Here is a 20,032-nt window from a genome sequence, read left to right as displayed (position 1 = left end):
TTAAGATATGCCAAATATTCTATTAAAGGATATTAGGCAATAAAATATTATGTTAGTTATATTTTAGATATTATTATTATTTGTGTAGATTTGTGCATATGTTTTTCCTTTAATAGATGAAGGATTATAGGATCCTTGTATGTATATATATGGTACTCTATTCCTTGAAATAGATCATCAGAATTATTCTTTAAACTTTAATAGAAAATGTGTTTTTAAGTCTAACTTAATCCTACAAAACCGGTTTGTAAGTTTAGGTTTGCACCTCACTTATATATTATAAATTGACTTTATCTCTAGTTAATGTCAACAATATTATTTATAATTATTCACTTTGTTTATAGAAATGCTGAAAAGAACTTATCAATAGAAGTAAACCAATATTTTAAAAGGTTGGTTTGGGATCAACATGTGATTAATTAAGCATATGAAAAAAATAATAATGCATGCTAATTTGTGAGCTGAATGAATAGAATCAAATTACAAGAACTGTATCTGAATTCTGCAGGTTCTGATGGAGAGAAAAACCACATATGATCCTCAACCCCTTATGAAAAATATCAACCAAACAAAGCACAAAAAGATGAAAAGAAATAGTCATATATAAAATGCTAATAACAGTAATATGATGTAGTGAATTCATAGCCTAAGTCTGAACTTACAACTACTGCTTGAAATGCTAATATCATTACTAGCACCAAGATTATCCACCACAAGCTTGCAGCTAACCCTGAACTTGACTTTGAAGAGCTTCAACTTGCCAAGCTTAACCCTAACAGGTTGATTAACCTTAAGATCAAGAGGAATATTGTTGGTCTGCTGCAGCTGCTCCTGAATTCTACTTGTTAAGGAACTTGCATCCTGTGCTTCACCTGATAGAGACAGATCAAGCACTGTGGTGTTCCTGTGACCCTGGTAGAACTTTGGCAAAGACCCTTCACACAATTGTGTGCCCATGTACAAAGCCCTTATGTGGCTTCCACCCTCATAGTATATCCCAATCTTCTTGTTTGGATTTGTTGCAGTGATTGCCACATTGAATGTTGCTGAGAGGGTGTTGTTCTCAGAAACATCGAACTGGGTTATCCTCAGCTGATCCACCGAGTATTTTGGGAGTTTTGGCCTAAAAACAAGGTACATGATCCCTACAGTGATGCCAATAGCAATGATCAATATCAGCAATATGCTAAGCGTCCAACAGAAAAACCTGCAGCAACAGCTTCTTCTTCTCTTTGGTGGCTTCGAATGCATCACTGGAAAGGTCCGTTTAGGAAAAACCCTGTCAGATTTAGTACTGTTTCCAGGCACCAGAGGTCTGTGTGGTGCCTCCACATCATGAACAGGATGAATTCTTTGGTGTTCCGTCATCATTTTTTGGTATCAAAATAGCAATAAGAAGAATCTTCAACGTTTATTATGCAAGTGATCACTGCAAAAAAATTGGAGCTTTTGATGATATTCCTTCTTCTTCTCTTTGTTTGATGTATTCCTTCTGTAAATATATAGGTGAATGGATGAATATTCAAAAGGGTGTGTGGAGAAAGAGGGTGGGAAGATGAACACGTAGAGGAGTTGGTAATGGCGAATGAGCAGAGTTGAAGCTTCCTATTAATGTTTGACTTGAAATGTTAAAACCTAAAAGGGTCACTGTCTGCTTTTAATTTTGTCTGCAGAATTATCAAACAAACGAGGCGATTATTCAACTTTCTGTCTTTATAATGCTGACGCAAATCGAACAACTTTTGTGATTTTAAGCATTTTTAGCTATGGAATCCAAGTTCATACAACAGGTACCTTAGTATTTTCTATATATATAGTTGGTAAGTTGCTGCATAAAACAACTATCATTTGGCATCTTCTGCAAAAATTGAAAGTCATGAACCAGTTTCTATAAGAAAATGTCATATGATAAAGTAAAACATTATAAAAAAACCATGTTGTATATATTATATTTCTTTTACGTTTGATGAAATACTGTTTCTCTGATTCGATAAAATAATTAAAAATGTTACTTGTCGTTTTAAAATATAATTCTCCATTGGTAATAATAATATACTCTGTTTCTTCTTTTTAATCATGTAGTTTTTCCACACACATTTTAAATGTTGCCAATTTTTATTTTAGTCTCAGTTCTACTATTATATATATATATATATATATATATATATATATATATATATATATATATATATAATAAAGGACGTTTAATTTTGAATAATTTGAAAAAATAAGGATAATATTAAGTGAAGGAAATTCCCAATCTTGAAAACCATTGAAATCGTGCACTCAAACTGTTTCATAGTTTCAAACTAACGTCACAATGTTTGATAATGTAATCCCTCATTTGAACATGGATAAACTCTACTTAACAATACATGATCATTACAAAATATCTAGTAAATCACTCTTAATAATTCAATAAATCACGTAATTTTTCTCTTGGTCTAAAAAATTAGTGTAAAAGCAAGTAATGTAGTGAATTTAAAATTATATTTATCCCACAATTTAGAATTCTAATTCTCTATTAGATTTTTAGTATTGTCCTTAATCTGATCTTTTTAATAATATCAAAATTATTATAATTTTAAAATACAGTAGCAGAATAACACCAAAATTAATAAGAGGTCTAAACTTGAAAAATTATCTGAGTTTATATTTCTATAATCAACTTGGATTATACATATTGTTGCTTTCAAGTAAAACGCACAACATATTTTTATGTAAACAAAAGGTTGATATTCAAAGGATGCTTTTGCAGCCGCGTATAACGCGTTCCAAAGGCAGAGTCAAAGCTCTCACCTTTCATTGTTACATTTCTCAAAATAAAAAAATAATATTAAATTCAAGTTTCCACTTACCTAATCCTCTTATCTTAATTGTTGGGAATAATTATTATATTTAAATATTATTTGTTTAAAGTGTGGTGGTTTATTTTGAGAAAATATGGGTGAAGTAGTTTTCGGAAATAGTCAGTTATTACTTTTTCGTTTGGTTCTTTCCTGACCGTTTCTTTTTCAATGAGGCTTTTTTATTATTTAAGTTTTGGTCAAGGGGCTTCTTCATGCACCACACCAATTTCTTATACACCCTTAAACATTTTCATATCCCTGAATAATCCCAAGTAACTATCAGGCTTTGACTTTTGACTAAGCTTTAAAACCCTGTTTGAGACCATTCGGCACTACCATGTCAACCCATCTGCATAAAATTTCAAAATCTGATAAAAAAAATTTAATATATAAATTTTGAAATTCACACAAATACGAAGTAACACACTAGATGTGCATGTAGGCTCACCAATTCACCAAAGTAACTTTTTCTTCCTACAACTCCATAACTTCTAACTAATTATATCTCCGTAATGTAGGTTTTTAAGTACAATTTTTAAAACAAAAATTCTATAATAGAATACGAGATTTTCAAGACAACTTTCATAAGTTTTCTAGAGTGAATTTCTAAAGTAATTTTTTTGGAATAAATTTTCAAAAACATGAGATATATTTTAAAACAACATTTTCAAAACATGATTTTTAAAACAATTGTTCATAACATATACTATACAAACCACTTCTTCCAACACATCCATTTTTTCTTCTTACACCCCATAATTCCCTGTAAATTTTTTAATGAAATTGTGTTGCACCTTCATCCTCATCTTTCCCACACTACACAAATCTTTGTTGACGACAACGCCAAAGTCATTAACATGTTTAGTGATTGCAGGACAATTAACGCATATACCACCATTGAGCACGACTAAGAAGAAATGAAGGATGGTGGTAACGGTGCAATGGATAAGCCACAGGCAGCTTGCTTGGCAAGCTCCGACGACATGTAAGAATGAAAACAAACCAACACATGCAAAACAAACTTCTACATAAATGGCAACCATTTAAAAAGAACCAACCAAAGTTTCAAAAAAAAAAAAAATCTCTCTCCGGATTGTCCAATTCAAAATACATTCTCAAATTAGGAATTATGTTTCAGATTAGACAATCCAAAATTTTTCAATAAAAAACACACACTTGAATTCAATAATGTATTTTAGATTGAAAAAAAAAACATACTTGAGTATTAAATTAGACAATCTAAAATACATTTTAGATCCAAAAATATATTTTGGATTGGACAATCCGAAAAATACAATAATTTGAAAACAATGTATACCTCTTTACGACCATAAAAAATCACCTGGAGTTGTGTGTTTAGAATGGAGGTAGAGAAGAGGATAATGAGTGGTTCACTAAAAGTTGTGTGAGATGATGAAAATGAAATTGGTGATGGGTGAGGACAATGATGAAGATAGAAATTGTAAGCAATTTCTATAATTTCAATTGAATGAAAACATATAGGATGTTGAATTTCATGCTTTTTCCTATTTCCACATATATAATAGAAAAGAACTTACATAGATCTATTGTATAGTTCTCTCAATCAATTGTTTTTCATTTTCTTACTTCTCTTAGATGATTTCTTGATGATAGAATTTATCAAGGATGTCTCCTTCTGTCAAAATCATTGTTCTTTATCTTTATGAGAACATAACCTTTTGCTCTCACTTTTAAGAAATTTAACATATTAACGAAAGTAAAACATGTTTTTATTTTATGATAGTTTACCAACTTTAATAAAATACGAAAACGTCTTTTTATAAATGAGAAGAGATGGATTAATTTTAATAACTCTAAAATAATCCCTATAACATTAATACATTTATATTCTAATAATCACCACATTAGAATCTTTACATCAAAGTTATTCTTTAAATTACATTAACCGATTATTAAATTAATATAATTTAATATTCTCCTACTTGGTTCACGTGATGATTTGAAGATCTAAAATTAAACTTTAAGTGTGCACCACTCATTAGAATTATCAAATCATCATCCTTATATGAATTGGAATGACCAGATCACGGCGGACAAAAGTCATGAACGACAAGATTTCTTCCATGTATCACATAATCAAACCAAATTAACATAACTTTAATCAACCTCATAACTTTCACGTCTTTGAAAGAATAATAACATGTTACCACAATCAATAATACATGTATATAACTTAATATAGATAACAATATAATAAAGAGAAACATAACTTTAATCGAATTCACAAGTGTCATGATAGTACAAGCATATAACTATACATATCCATATAGATAGATAACATCGCCATGTTAATATTGACTTATCCATAATGCTCACACTTTCAACATGGCCAACAAAATTTTTGGGCGGTAGTCCTTTAGTTAACCGATATGCTATCATCAAATCAATACCAATATGCTCAATCAACACTCTATGTTTTTACACTTCTTCTTTGACCATCAAGTACTTCAAATCCATGTGTCTAATGGTTGATTGATTTTCACTTTTCCAAGAAATTGTTCCTCCAGCTAATAGATTAACATACCCAAAAGTGGATTTTCTTGAATCCACACATCCAACATAGTCTGAATCTGAGTAGCCAATCACTTCAAGATGATCTGACCTTCTATTGGTGAGCATTTATTCTTTGGAACCTTGTAAGTACCTAAGAACTTTTTTGCAACTTTTCAGTGATCCATTCCGGGATTACTTTGATTTCGGTCTAACATTCCAACAACAAAATTGATATCTGGCCGAGTACAAGTTTAAGCATACATCAAACTACCAACCACTAACCATAAGGAATGGATTTCATGGCCTTTCATTCCAAATCATTCTTGGGACAATCCATTTGACTAAACTTGTCCCCTTTTTTAATTGGAACTACTCCAGGAGAACATTTTTTCATCCTGAATCTCTCTAACACTTTGTTAATATAGTCTTTTTGAGACAAACTTAACAATCCTTGTGATTTATCACGAAATATTTCTATTCCTATCACATAAGATGCCTCATTCATGTCTTTCATTTCAAAGTTGCTAGAGAAAAACTTCTTTACATCATATAACATACCGATATTATTAGCAGCAAGAAGAATGTCATCAACATATAAAACAAAAATAACAAATTTACTCCCACTGATCTTTATGTATATACACCGGCCAACGTATCTATAAAACCATATCATTAAATTTTAGATACCATTGTCGGGAAGCTTATTTCAATCCATATATTGATTTTTTCAATTTACACACCAAATTTTCTTTTTCTATTATTTTGAAACCTTCTGGTTGATCCATATAAACTTCCTCTTCTAAGTCACCATTCAGAAAAGCGATCTTTACATCTATTTGGTGAAGCTCTAAATTATAATGAGCCACTAAAGCCAAAACAATTATCAAAGAGTCCTTCATAGAAACAGGACATAAGGTCTCTTTGTAGTCTATGACATCCTTTTGAGTGATTCTCCATTAATGGTGTTTTTGAGTAATTCTCCATGACTGTCACCCTTTTAGTATTAGAGTCAAGTTTTGGATTTTATGATTCTCCACGAATGATATTTTTCTCAATTATAGAAACCCTAACTTTTTGGAATTATAACATTTTGAGATTTTAAATTTTTCAGATGTTTTGATAAAATTTATTGATTGTTTTAGTTTTTACCACATCATGTTATTAATTGTTTTTTATTGGCATGAATGAAAATTGAATTCCCTATTATGTGAATTTGAAAAAAAGAAGCTGCAAATAGGATTTTATTTTTGGTTGTCTTAGTTACATGAAATCATGCAGTTGATCCTGTAAATGTCAATAATTGAAGTAAAAAAAAAGAAACCAATTGGAAAAGTAGGAAAGCAACTTTACTATTGGGCCCATATTCTAAATAATATTAATTAATAGCATATAAGGATGTCTAATTGTCATTGTGCATCGAATTAAAGTTTTCTTAATTAAAACTATATTTAGCACAGAAAATTCCCATTAAATGATGAAATTGGTTTTTTAGATCCACAATCAGAAAGTACTTAACAAGAATGAGAATTGTTTATGCTAAAGTAAACAATTGTGCATATTTTTAAATAATATTAATTAATAGCATATAAGATTATAAGGATGTGTTATTGTCACTGTGCATTGAATTAAAGTTTTTTGAATTAAAACTATTTTTAGCATAGACAATTCTCATTCAATGTTAAAATTGGTTTTCTAGACCCACAATGAGAAAGTATTTAATAAGAATGTGAATTGTCCATGCTAAAGCAAACAATTGTGCATAGTTTAAAATAATATTAATTAATACCATATAAGGTTACAAGGATGTGTTATTGTCATTTTGCATTGAATTAAATTTTTCTGAATTAAAACTATGTTTAGCATAGATAATTCAATGATGAAATTGGTTCTCTAGACCCATAAGGAGAAAATACTTAATAAGAATGGGAATTGTCTATGCTAAAACATGTAATTGTACATAGTTTTAATTTTGAAAACTTTAATTCAATACACAGTCACAACAACACATCCTTATATCCTTATGTGCTATTAATTAATATTAGAGTAATAAAGTTGCTTTACTACTTTTCCAATTGGCTTCTTTTTTCAATTCAATTAGCTTTGACATTTAAGGGATCCACAACATGATTTCATCTAACTGCCACAAAAAAAAATAAAAAATCCTACTTCCTTTTTCAAATTCACATAATAGGAAATTCAATTTTCATTCATGCCAAAACAATCAATAAATTTTACGAAACATTTGAAAATTTTAAAATCCCTAAACTTTATAATTCCAAAAAATTAGGGATTTTATAATTGAGAAAAATATCATTCATATCCCAATTGCAATTCAATTGAATGAAAACATATAGGATGTTGAATTTCATGACTCTCACTATTCTCACATACATAATAGAAAAACCTTACATGGATCCATTATATAGTTTTCTCAATCAATTATTTTTCCTTCTCTTACTTCTCTTATATGCTTTCTTAATGATATAAAAATTATCAAAGATGTCTCCTTCTGTCAAAATCAATGTTTCTCTCTCTTTACAGAAACTTAAGGTATTAATGGAACTAAAACATGTTCCTATTTTATGATATTTTACCAACTTTAATAAAATACCAAAATGTCCTTTTCAAGATGTGAAGAGAAAAATTAATTTTAATAATTCTAAAATAATTCCTATAACTTTAATTCATTTAAATTTTAATAATCATTACATTAAAATATTTAGATCAATTATTGTTTTTTAAAATTACACGAACTAATTATTAAATTAATATAATTTACAAAAATACCAGGGTGAATGACAAAAGGCGAGATAGGGTATTTTAGTCTTTTTACTTATAGTGTGAATTCCGATTGCAGGAAGAAAAAAATCAGAAAACTTTGTTGGATTCATCTTTTTGGGCTGTTGCTTCATGCACCCATCATTTTTACTAATTGTATCTTCACATTGATGGAAAAGACTAAAATATTCTCTCTCATTACACCATACCATCAGTGTCACTACCACTGCAAAGAAAGAAGAGAGAACACATAGAAGAAAAAGAGGAAGAAAAGACGTTGCTAAAAAAACTCTCCAGAACACATTTCATGGGTTTCAAAAAACTTATTTAGAAATCCTATTCCAGACCCTTTTCAGAATTTCTATACTAGAAATTATGTTTTGAAAAACTTATTTCAGAAAATTTCTGAAACAAATTATTCGAAAGCTTTTTTTACAAGGTAAAATAGTCATTTCAAAAGTTATGGTGGTCGCTGAAAAATTATGAGGGTGCAGGTAGAATAAACATTCTCATTTCTAACTTCAACTTCATCAGTCCCATGAATACTAAGGTGAACAGTAGTGTTTCAAAATGTAAAAATTATGTTTAAAATATCTTTTTGAAAATAAAATAAGGTGCATTATTTAAATTTTATTTATCATTACACTTGCATGCACCACAAATTTTCAGTTACTGTTTCTGATACTAAGCGTAACACATCACCACAGGGCCCCACTCACTCCAACCATGGCGTCGTGGTGGTGCTCCTCCCCCTCCGCCACCCTCTCTGTACCCACCACCGCTCGCCGTTACTCCATCACTTCCCAGTTTCGCATCCAAACCCTCACATTCCCCGCTTCTTCCTGTCGTCGTTCCACCGCCGCTCCACCTTCTCTCCGATTTAGGGTTCCATGCTCCAACAAAACCGCCTTGCCGGATTCTCCGGCGCCGCCTCCGGACGAGGTGGATTGCGTGGGAACCGGACAAGACGTGGAGTGCCTCGTGAACACAGAAAAAACAGAATTGGAAACACTTTCATCTTCATCGTCGATGCCCTGTCTCGCAGAAGCGCTGTGGGAATGGACGGTGTTGGTTTCACCATTCTTCTTCTGGGGCACGGCCATGGTGGCCATGAAAGAGGTGCTTCCCAAATATGGACCGTTCTTCGTCTCCGCTTTTCGCCTCATTCCGGCGGGGTTTCTTCTCGTAGGTTTCGCGGCTTCGAGAGGAAAGTCTGTTCCTTCTAGCTTCAATGCTTGGCTTTCCATCACACTTTTCGCCCTCGTTGATGCCACTTGCTTTCAGGTTCTTCTTCGTCTTCTTTTCGCCTGAATACAATACAATGCTTATAGGTTGACGTTTGATTTATTGATTGTGACAGGGTTTTCTCGCAGAAGGGTTGCAGAGGACTTCAGCTGGTTTAGGAAGCGTATGTTGCAACTTAATTTCTTCATCAATTTTACCATTATTATGCATTCAAACTAAGTCTGCAGTGGACAAATATAATTTATCTATAAGCGAAATTTTGTTTATGTATGAGTTAGATTTAAAATTTATTGTATCCTAGCTTCTTTAAATAGTGAATGTTAATCTATGTTAAAACTAGTAATAGTTTATGAACAAACTTATTTAAGTTTTTTGTTATAATACTTATTGGGAAGATTTTCTTAAATCTTATTAATACATTTTTCATATAATGCTTCCTTTATAAAATACTATACTAGAAAAATATCATAACCATAATAATCTAACAATGTGAAGGTTTGCTAACTTTGTTATTATATATAATAGTTATGCAGGATAAGTTTGTTAATTTTTATAATAATTATTTTAAAAAGTTAAACCACGTAATTAACTGTCGTGTCAGCAATATAACTTTTTTTACTATTGCTAATTTCTGGTGGGTTTAAAACAATATAGATATTTTTAACTAGTGAAGTGAGTGTGAGATTAGTTTTGAGATAAGCTGTCAGTATAAAGTTTAGTTCTCTCAATCAATTAGAACTCACTTTAAATATATTTCTTATAAATAATTATTATAAAAAGTTAATAATTTTGAGATCATTCGTGACAATTCATGTAATTTACTTTGTCCATAGTAACTGCATTCTATATAAGTTATATTATTATTTGATTAGAGTGAATTTTATATTGATTCAAATTCTACTTTCCAATTCTGATTGTTTTTGGAGCGACAGCCATTGTTTTTGCATGCTTTGATTATCTACCGTGGGTGGATATATTGCAGGTTATAATTGATTCACAGCCTTTGACAGTTGCTGTACTTGCGGCTTTATTATTTGGGGAGTCAATTGGAGTTGTAGGAGCTGCTGGGCTTGTACTTGGTGTCATTGGACTCGTACTACTCGAGGTAAATTCGATTCCGCTATTAGTTATAAGCAGACATCAGTAATTATCGTACCCTTTAAAGCACAACACAAAATTAACAGTTGAATTCTTGTATATTTGATTTAGCACGATGTTAAGAATACGTTTTGCAGTTACCATCATCCAAATTTTTTATGCAATTGCCTATTTACTTTTTATTACCAGGAAATATACAATTTCTGCAAGCACTGATGATATTTTTGCAGCTACCCGCCCTATCATTTGATGAAAACAACTTCTCATTGTGGGGAAGTGGTGAGTGGTGGATGCTTCTTGCAGCTCAGAGTATGGCAGTTGGCACAGTCATGGTCCGGTGGGTCTCCAAGTACTCTGATTCTGTCATGGCAACTGGATGGGTGCGCTTCAAATACCTTTGGACTATATCTTTATGTTGATTACCATTGTTAAATACCCATGACACCTGAATAATTATCATGTTTGTTTTAAAATGTCATATTGCCTTTTGCACTATCAGTTTGAAAACCAGACATTGCAAGTTTGCTAAACTATAAAATTTGGATATGCTTCTACTTTACGGTTCACTATTATAGTTGCAGCAATTTCTGCAGATGTATCTAGAAATATTATATGTTTTAATAGTTAGTTTGTATGTGATACTAGTGAAATGGAGTGTACTGTGTTCCTAAATTCATATCTTATTTGATTATTTCATAAAAAACTGTCGTCTAAGAAAAAAATAGGAACACAAGCAAAATGGAGGAAGCTATACGACATGATGCTAGGTTAGAAGCTTATAGATCAAAACTTTACTCTTTTATGTTGCAGCATATGATTATTGGTGGTCTCCCACTTCTGCTATTCTCAGTTCTTAACGCTGACCCTGCGGTGAGTGGGAGTCTCAAAGAGTACAGTTCAACTGACATATTGGCACTCCTCTATACATCTGTTTTTGGAAGTGCTGTGAGCTATGGCGTCTTCTTTTACAGTGCAACTAAAGGTCTGTATGTCTCCCGCAATATTTTCTTCTCTTCATCAATGAATTTCCTTTTATGGTCACTGAGAATTCCAGCTTCCATGTAAAATCCGAAATGGTTAATTTATTCTTCAATATTGTAATCACTGTTATTGATGCATCTTTAGCTATAACTGGTATGCATACTGCTTTGAAAATTCTTTTGTTTTTCAAAATCTATATTGATCTCGTAGAAATAGACCACCATATTGATATTGCATTTGTGATGCACTGCAGGCAGCTTGACCAAGCTCAGTTCACTCACGTTTTTAACTCCAATGTTTGCTTCAATTTTTGGGTAAGGTTGCCTTACAATGGGAAAGAGTCACAGGATTTTCAACTATTTTCGTATTTTTACTAGGAATGACATTAAGGAGGAAAAAGTGACCTTCTACATTTAATGTTTTGGAAATTCAGTGACATTCTTACATAATATCTTGAAGTTCCTCTTTCTTTTTTGTTACCGGAATTTTGTGCAGCAATTAGTGTTTTCTTTCATTTTGAAGGTTTAATTTTCTTTCCCAGGACCTTTGTGTATGACTCACATTTTTCTTTGGTATTTCAGGTTTCTCTATCTTGGCGAGACCTTCTCTCCTGTACAACTAATTGGGGCCTTGATCACTGTGGCTGGAATATACATGGTTAACTTCAGAAACACTGCTGAATGAATCACCATTTTTACCTGGTTCTTTCAACCTAATCCAACGGTAAAAAATTGCTCGGAGAATTAGATGTTTATTAAGAACTGAAACTGGGAACGACAGAAACAAGTTTGGACAGAAGAGGAGAAATTTGGTGATAAACGACTTTCAGCCTTTGTAAACATGGTTTGTAGAGTAAATACAATTTTGTTATGTTGTTAAATTAGGCTCAAGCCTCTTCCTAAGCTAAGGCAACATATACCAAAAACTTGGAAGTTACCTCGGCAGGGCACAAACCTTATATCGGAATAAATTGTTTCCGTAAAGGTTCTTTTCTTGTATAAGATGTTATGTTATGACTCAACAGAATGTACATATTATTATGACCAGTATATGACAAGGTTGATGTATATGAAAGAAATATATTGATATGACAAGTTTGTTATGCAGCGAATCTGTTATGAAAGAAATATTTTGATTTCAGTACCAGCAATTAAGGAGCTCCATGCTGCTAGAGGTGTCATTTTAATTTTCAGCCTCAGGACCAACCCTAGCCTCCTTTTGGAGCTAAGCTCCATTTTTGTGACCCACATAACAAGAGGCTTTTTCAAAGCCCTTGGCCTCCAAAGCCCTCATGAAGTGAGTTGGGACAGGTTAGGGCTGCATTAGCCCCATTCTTCTTTGTTCAAAACTTTATCTCAGTAGATGAAATATTCTTCTGGGTTGCCTTTTTCTTCTCGACTCTCGTATCGTATCATTTTTTGAGTTTATCAATTTCTGTGTTTAGTGCATGAGCGGTATGTTTTGGCTGCCAAAATGGTTTTTACTGTATAGTTTTAAAATTGTTGTCTGATATGTAGTGTGATGGTAATTATCACGATTTGCACTGTTAATTTTCCTTGCGTCAAACCTGACTTGGCCATACTTTAATGCAGTAAATTCATAGTTTTATTAAGATTATAAATTGTTTTTCTTCATGATGATTCATGGAAGGACTTTAAGTATAGTAGCATACTTCCCCTCTGTTTCAATGTTTCCGACAGAGACTTCTCTTTAAACGGGTGCATCACCACTTACTTAGACATGATGAAATGGTTTCTCCCTATTTCTACATAACTCTCTTTTAACCATGCGATTAAGCATTACGAACTTTGATATCCATGTCTTCCCCATGCATTAAAATCATATATATATATATATATATATATATATATATATATATATATTTTATTGTTTTTCATGGCTAGACAACAGAGGGTTAAATATTGAGACTGATATGTTTGACTTGGAAAATGTTTCCTTGATTCAGTGTTAAACCAATTGGTGTAACGGGACAAGTTTTCACATTGCATCTTTATTTGTTCTCCCAAAACAGTCTGTTTGGTGTTAATATATTAGGATAGATAATACTACTCTCAATCTGATTTCCTTTGCATGTTCGGTGCTAATTGCTCATGGTGAATTTTTTTTATATCATGATAGCCTGTTATACATTGTTTTGGCTATTGGTTTTTTCTAGTAACTAGTTTATGTCATTATATCTGGTTTCTTCAAAAATCAACTTAAGAATGACAATATATTTGAGGTTTATGTGTCCTTATGTTTTTTTTAGGCAATTGAAAATGTTATTGGATGATGTTTATAGCAACGGATTCATTCACAAGAGGCACTCATTGAAAGGATTTAAAGCTGGATTGAAAGCATAAATTGAAGTATTTTTCTCCATGATTGGATTGAAAGTAGAAATTGGAATATTTTATTTTATTTAATATACTATTAACAATGTCTTTTATTTTATATTTATATTATAGATTATCAATTTATTATAATTTTATGCTTTTGAACTTATATCTAATTATTTTCACATTTGTGTGATTCATAAAACTTTGTGAATATTTAGTTTTATGGACTTTTCTAATAAAATACTTTTTCGGCTCAGGATACATTAGTTAGGACCAAATCCTATAAGATGAGTTATTTTGACAGGTGTAAATATTACATAAAATCAATCAATCATACATTTTGTTCCATTTATAGTAACTCGGATCCTATGGTCCGACAATGATTCGTTGTTACAATTTCCAAACGAAAATGGGAACAAAAGCGTTACATTTTAAATAAATTAACGAACAAAATTTATTTGGGGAGACTGGTCAACAGTGTTTTTCAATTGACTTTGGTTGGTATATAGCTTTTCTGCATTTTAGTCTAAAAGTTAACCTATTTGTCGCTGTTGATTTTAATTAGTGTAGTTGTGTCATATAATTAATGCAAGTTTATGTTGTTTCATAATTTCAGTTATTAATCATTAGTTAAGAATACGCCGTCTTATAATTAGTCCTCCACAACTAATGCATAAACTAAATAGATTAAGAATTATTTAGTTATAATTTGATTAAGCATTAGCAGCATATAGACCTGTCAAATTAGTTCATCTCCTAAGATTTGGTCATAATCCATGTAGGTTGAGACCAAAAAACCTATAAAACAAAAAAAATTATATTATAAAAACTCATCAGATTAAATATCTCTAAAGCCCTATAAATAAATGGACCTTTCTTTTTAAGATGAAAAAAATATAATAATAAACCAATATAAATCCAAAAACATAAAATTATAATAAATTGGGAATCCATAATATAACTAAAATAAAACACATTGTTAATAGTATACCAAATAAAACAAAATATTCCAATTTGTACTGAAAAATATTTTAATTTATGCTTTTAGTCCAGCTTAAATCCTCTAAACCAGTGCCTCTTGTAGTATGAATCCATTGCTATAACCATCATCCTATAACATTTTCATTTGCCTAAAAACACATAAAGACACATAAACCTCAAATATATTGAGTTGATTTCTGAAGAAACTAGGTATCATGACACATAAACTAGTTACTGAAAAAACCAATAGCCAAAACAATGTGCCGCAGGGCTATGATATAAAAAACATTCACTATGAGCAATTAGCACCAAACAAGCAAAGAAAATCATATTAAAAAACAGTATGGTCTACCCTGATATATTAACACCAAACAGGCTGTTTTTGGGAGAAAACAATAAAGATGCAATGTGAAAACATGTCCTGTTACGCCAATAATTGGTTTAACACTGAATCAAGGAGACAATTGCCAAGTCAAACATATCAGTCTCGATATTCAACCATATGTTGTCTAGCCATGAAAAACAATAAAAATATATGATTTTAATGCATGGGAGTATGACTTAAATACAAGAACACATGGACATCACAGTTTATAATGCTTAATCGCATGGTTAAAAGAGACTTATGCAGAAACAGTGAGGAACCATTTCATCATGCCAAGAAGTGGTGATGCACCGTTTAAAGATAAGTCTCTGCCAGAAACATTGAATCAGAAGGGAAGTATGCTAATACACTTAAAGTCCTTCCATTAATCATCACGAAGGAAAACAATTTATAAACTTTATGAAATCCTGCATTAAAGTATGGCCAAGTCAGGTTTGACGCAAGGAAATTAATAGTGCAAACTGTGATAATTACCATCAACAGCACTACATCAGATAACGATTTTTTAAAACTATACAGTAAAAACCGTTTTGGCAGCCAAAATATATCGCTCATGCACTAAACACAAAAATTGATAAACTCAAAAAATGAGATGATAAGAGAGTCAAGAAGGAAAAGACAACCCAACAATCCAGACATGAATTCCAATCCATTTTTCCTTAGACATGAAAGTAGCATTAGAGGTGTCTTAAACCACAATTTTTCAGAGACTCACAAGTTTTCAAAAATCTTATTAAAAAAATTAGCCATATCTAATTAGATTCAAGAAAAAATTACAAATTTTAAATGAAATCAAAATTTAAGTGAAACAAGGACATCCTATTCCTCTCTTATATTAATAAGAGAGTATAAAAGCCACCCTCTCCCTTTAGTTTAATATTTCAATCAGTTTCAATGTGATTATATTAAAAAATAATAATTTCATGCAACATATGTATGACTGTCGTTCCCAATTTATGCAACTTGGTAGAAAATATAATACACTGAACAAAAGCACTGACTTGCACTCTAATCTAATGTCCTTTTCCTCTCATTTTAGCCAAACTTTATCCCTTTTAAAAATATTAATATTAGAATGTAAATAAACTTCATCCCTTCTAAAAATACTGAAGGGTTACGTAGAAGTGACTAAATTGCTTCTAAGAAATGAAGAAATTCAAGTATATATATCAAAACCACAACAGTTAAACAAAGAATCAGTGATGTTGATTGATAAAGAGAAGACAAATTTCGCAAAAAGTAGTTGAAAGAAAGCGCTAACCTCTTTTACCAATCAATCGTCGTTATCACCGCCACCTTGTACCATTCGATCATTGATAACACTGTCGCCTTATACCTGTCGAGCTCCACCGAAGACGATGACAGTTGGGAAATGTGAGGTTTCAATTGAACTTGGGTGAAGGATACTCAGTGAGAAGAAAAATTTTTCATCTACAGAAATAAAGTTTTGAACAAAGAAGAAGGGGCTAACCCACTTCATAGTTATACTGTTCCAAATTGTAAAAATAAAAAGCATAAGGTTCCAATTTGAAACATGTTAAAAATGTTGAGCTTAGTTAAATGAGATCTGGCTGCGAAGTGTGCAACTACAAACATTAGGAATGTTTAAACTCATGGAGTGTTTTAACATACAAGATGAAGGGGAATTCATTCAACACAATCTATGTGGGAGCAGGTGCTGTGACAATAGGTACGGTGTGATGTACTTTATTGGCACCAAGCCTGCCACGTCCTATCCCACTCCCATGCTGATGATCACAGTCCCTCCCGTTGCTGTTGAACTTCTTCCTGCCTCCATCCACATCACATCCTGTTTCAGATGACACACCACCTTCCTCTCTCGAGTAATTCAATCTTGAGGTCCAGCAATCTCTTGATTCAACAGAGCTGGGCTCCCATGAAGAAGAAATTCCCCAGTGCTGTTGACCATTACCGACAGTGAAGCTGTTGCTTCCTGAAGACTCTTGGTCCTCCATGTCCACCCCACCGAGTGAACCACCCCTATTCACTGTCACATACTTATGCAAGCTTGATTCCATCCCATCATCATCATTGAATACTAACATAGATTCCACAACTGGGTCCTCAGCATCTGGCTCCCTCTTCCCATAATCATTGTCACTCAATGGGACATTGTAGTCATTCCTACTACACTGAAAAGCTGGAGGACTTCTCCTGTCCTCTGCACCATAGAGATTCAAGCTGGTGTTAGAGTTGAGATCAGCAACAGCTTCAAGGATAGAACAAGCTTTGGTGACACAAGCTGGAAGAGAAACAGGTTGAGTGCTCTTCTGATGGAAGTTCTGGATATCTTCAAGCAGCAGTGAAGCGTAGGACTGCGGAGGATTCAATAGAGCTTCAGGGTTGAGGTCTAAGTCCCGGGATCGCCTTGAAGATCTGCTTCTTGTCAATGTATGGGGTTTTGGGTTGTCCAATCCTGGTGGTACCATTGTTTTCACCACAACATTATCGGTAATTGAAGATTGCACTTTGATATCTCCGTCGTTTGTCTTGCAATTTACAGTCATGCCTTTGTCCACTGCAGTTCTGCTGCTATTTGTTCTCTGCAGTGAGGATAAACTTATAACTCACATTAATCACATCTATAAGTTTAATCCATTTCTAAACATGAAAGACGAAAGACGAAAGACGAAAGATGAAAGGTGAAAGATCGAATCTCTAAAGATGAAAAATAGAGTTAATAGTACCTGAATAGCCTCTGTTTCAAATTCCTTTTTGGGTTTGTTTTGAACCCTGCTGCTGTTATTGTTGGCTGCTGAATGTGGAAAAGCAAGGGAGTTAGGTTCAATCTCACTCAATGGATTTCTTTTGTAGGGTGATTGTTCTGCTTTCCTTGAAGAGCTGCGACTAAGGGATGGCGGCTGCTGATTCTCGTTGAATGCTTTATTAGCATTTGCTGCATTCCCATTTGCTCTTGCAGGAGACTGAGAACGCGGTGAGGCAACACCAACATTTCTCTTCACTGTTATCCTCTTGATGCCAGTGGTTGCTGCAGATTCTCCACCACCACCATTGTTGTTACTCTTATCCATCACTAGTGATGAAACAGTAGCAGGCACTGAAACCATTTTCCCAGGCCTAGAACTAGTGTTGCTATTGTTTCTTGTGGTGGCCGGTGTGTTCTCTGATGACCTTCTTCCAGGAGATCTACTAACTCTCCTCTCTCGGCTGCTTGAACGTTGTTGCTGCTCTCTTTCCCTGCTTGGTGTTCTTCTTCTCCTTTCTTGAGAAGAAGAAGGCCTTGGACTAGGTGACTGGCGGTGCCGCAGCCGGTGTTGGTGCCTCTCATCCTCACACAAATCACTGTTGCTTTCATTGGCATTTGCCTTCTTTGAGTCCTCATCATTGGAAATGGTGTCATTATCACAATGGTCAAAATCGTAACTTCTCTTTGAACCCGAGTACCTTCTTCTGTGTTCACCAGAAGCAGCAACAGCAGTACCTGAGGAGCTTCTGCTGAGTCTCCCACACTGTATGAGAATTGCATCCACCTCCTCTTTGGTGCAGCTTGAAGTCCTCACACCTACAACACCAATGTTTGTTGCTGCTGGTTGTGCGGTTATGTCACCCATTGATTCAGTGGTGACATTCTGCTGAGTTGTGCAAGGTGGCGACTTGGAATTTCTCTCCCTATCATCATGGCTCTTCCTGTGCTTGATGATGAATATCTCCTTTTTCACATGCCCCTCAACTTCTGCCACTGCCTCATGTTTCTCTTCCACTTTCTTAGGATTATCCTTCTTCAGTTTCACTTCTGTGTCAGTTTCCAGTTTGGGTTTGGAAACATTGACACCAACAACAGAAGAAGGATTCGTCAGCTCAGAAATTGCGGAAGCTGACTTGGCTGCAGCAAGAGGAGAAGAGGTAGAAGTAGAAGACCCTTTTTTCTTACTCAAACATGCACCCATGGAATTTTGAGAGAAGGATACTAGTGAACAAAACTGTAAAGTAAAAAAAATGCGTAGATGGTGTTAGGATAGAAAGAACAGGAGAATGGAATCACAGTTAGAATAGATAGAAAGGAGAATGTGGGGTTCAACACTACCCAAGAATATTTTTTTCAAAAAAAGATGGTGGCCTTTTTATCAATGACTATGAAAGAGAAACAATTCAAAATTTGAAATACAGAGCGGGCTGGAATTCTGCAACCCAGATTCATTAAAGGGTCAAGTTGTATTGTCTGACCCACCCAGCCGACCCCACAAAGTCACTAACTTCAATTTCATAATGTTTTTCTGACCATGGAAGTATATACCATGCAGTCAGTAATAAATATTAAATACTGCTTTGCTTGCACTTCTTACTGTCAGCAGCATTCAAATTTGTACAACGGGGAATTTGTGTAACGGTTATATATTTCATTTGGATCCACAAAAAATTACGGGTGTTATACTTTATGTTGGCTAAGGAAACCATCAACGGCTATACTTTGGAATACTTTGCCTTTACCAACCAGTCAACTGCATGGTACAAGATCGCTGTAAAGGACAGTCAAAGTTGAAATTATTAAAATCGTCAACAACTCCAACGAATAGCCCTCCATGAAACGGTTCACTACAGGATTTGACAGTTCCCACTTATCTGGCTGCCTACAAAACTTCAGTTTGTAATTCAACTTCTTATTCATGTTCCTAGAATAGAAGAAAGATCATTTTTATTTTAAATAACTGAAATAATTTATAAACATCCTAAGTATATCTCTTCTAGATTCTTATTTTTAATTTATATGTAAATAAGTTATTTTACTTTTACTTCTTACTTGTCGTAGCTTAAGGTAAAACTTTTCCAAACAAATAACTCATCTTCAATTTCACGGCAAA

The 20,032-nt window shown here is 33.2% G+C and overlaps 3 protein-coding genes across 3 annotated transcripts; 1 reads left to right on the top strand and 2 right to left on the bottom strand.

Moving 5' to 3' along the window:
- Positions 1-398: 398 nt before the first annotated feature.
- Positions 399-1,685, bottom strand: LOC106775430 (NDR1/HIN1-like protein 6). The gene has a single exon (XM_014662553.2). The coding sequence runs from the start codon at positions 1,369-1,371 to the stop codon at positions 640-642; it is 732 nt and encodes a 243-aa protein (XP_014518039.1). The 5' UTR covers positions 1,372-1,685; the 3' UTR covers positions 399-639.
- A 7,114-nt stretch (positions 1,686-8,799) lies between these two features.
- LOC106774498 (WAT1-related protein At3g02690, chloroplastic) lies at positions 8,800-12,626 on the top strand. The gene is made up of 7 exons (XM_014661516.2): positions 8,800-9,446; positions 9,523-9,570; positions 10,390-10,512; positions 10,736-10,885; positions 11,316-11,487; positions 11,740-11,800; positions 12,068-12,626. Exons 1-7 carry the CDS (start codon positions 8,889-8,891, stop codon positions 12,168-12,170), a joined length of 1,215 nt encoding a protein of 404 aa, XP_014517002.1. The 5' UTR covers positions 8,800-8,888; the 3' UTR covers positions 12,171-12,626.
- A 3,969-nt stretch (positions 12,627-16,595) lies between these two features.
- LOC106774558 (uncharacterized protein At1g65710) lies at positions 16,596-19,911 on the bottom strand. The gene is made up of 2 exons (XM_014661589.2): positions 17,900-19,911; positions 16,596-17,755 (listed from the first exon to the last, which is right to left on the bottom strand). The coding sequence occupies exons 1-2, from the start codon at positions 19,118-19,120 to the stop codon at positions 16,853-16,855; spliced, it is 2,124 nt and encodes a 707-aa protein (XP_014517075.1). The 5' UTR covers positions 19,121-19,911; the 3' UTR covers positions 16,596-16,852.
- Positions 19,912-20,032: the final 121 nt, after the last annotated feature.

The sequence above is a fragment of the Vigna radiata genome, chromosome 10 (genome assembly GCF_000741045.1).
Source record: "Vigna radiata var. radiata cultivar VC1973A chromosome 10, Vradiata_ver6, whole genome shotgun sequence".
Lineage (NCBI taxonomy): Eukaryota > Viridiplantae > Streptophyta > Magnoliopsida > Fabales > Fabaceae > Vigna > Vigna radiata.
The sequence above is the reverse complement of the archived record's forward strand: the minus strand, read 5'-3'. Positions and strand labels throughout refer to the sequence as shown.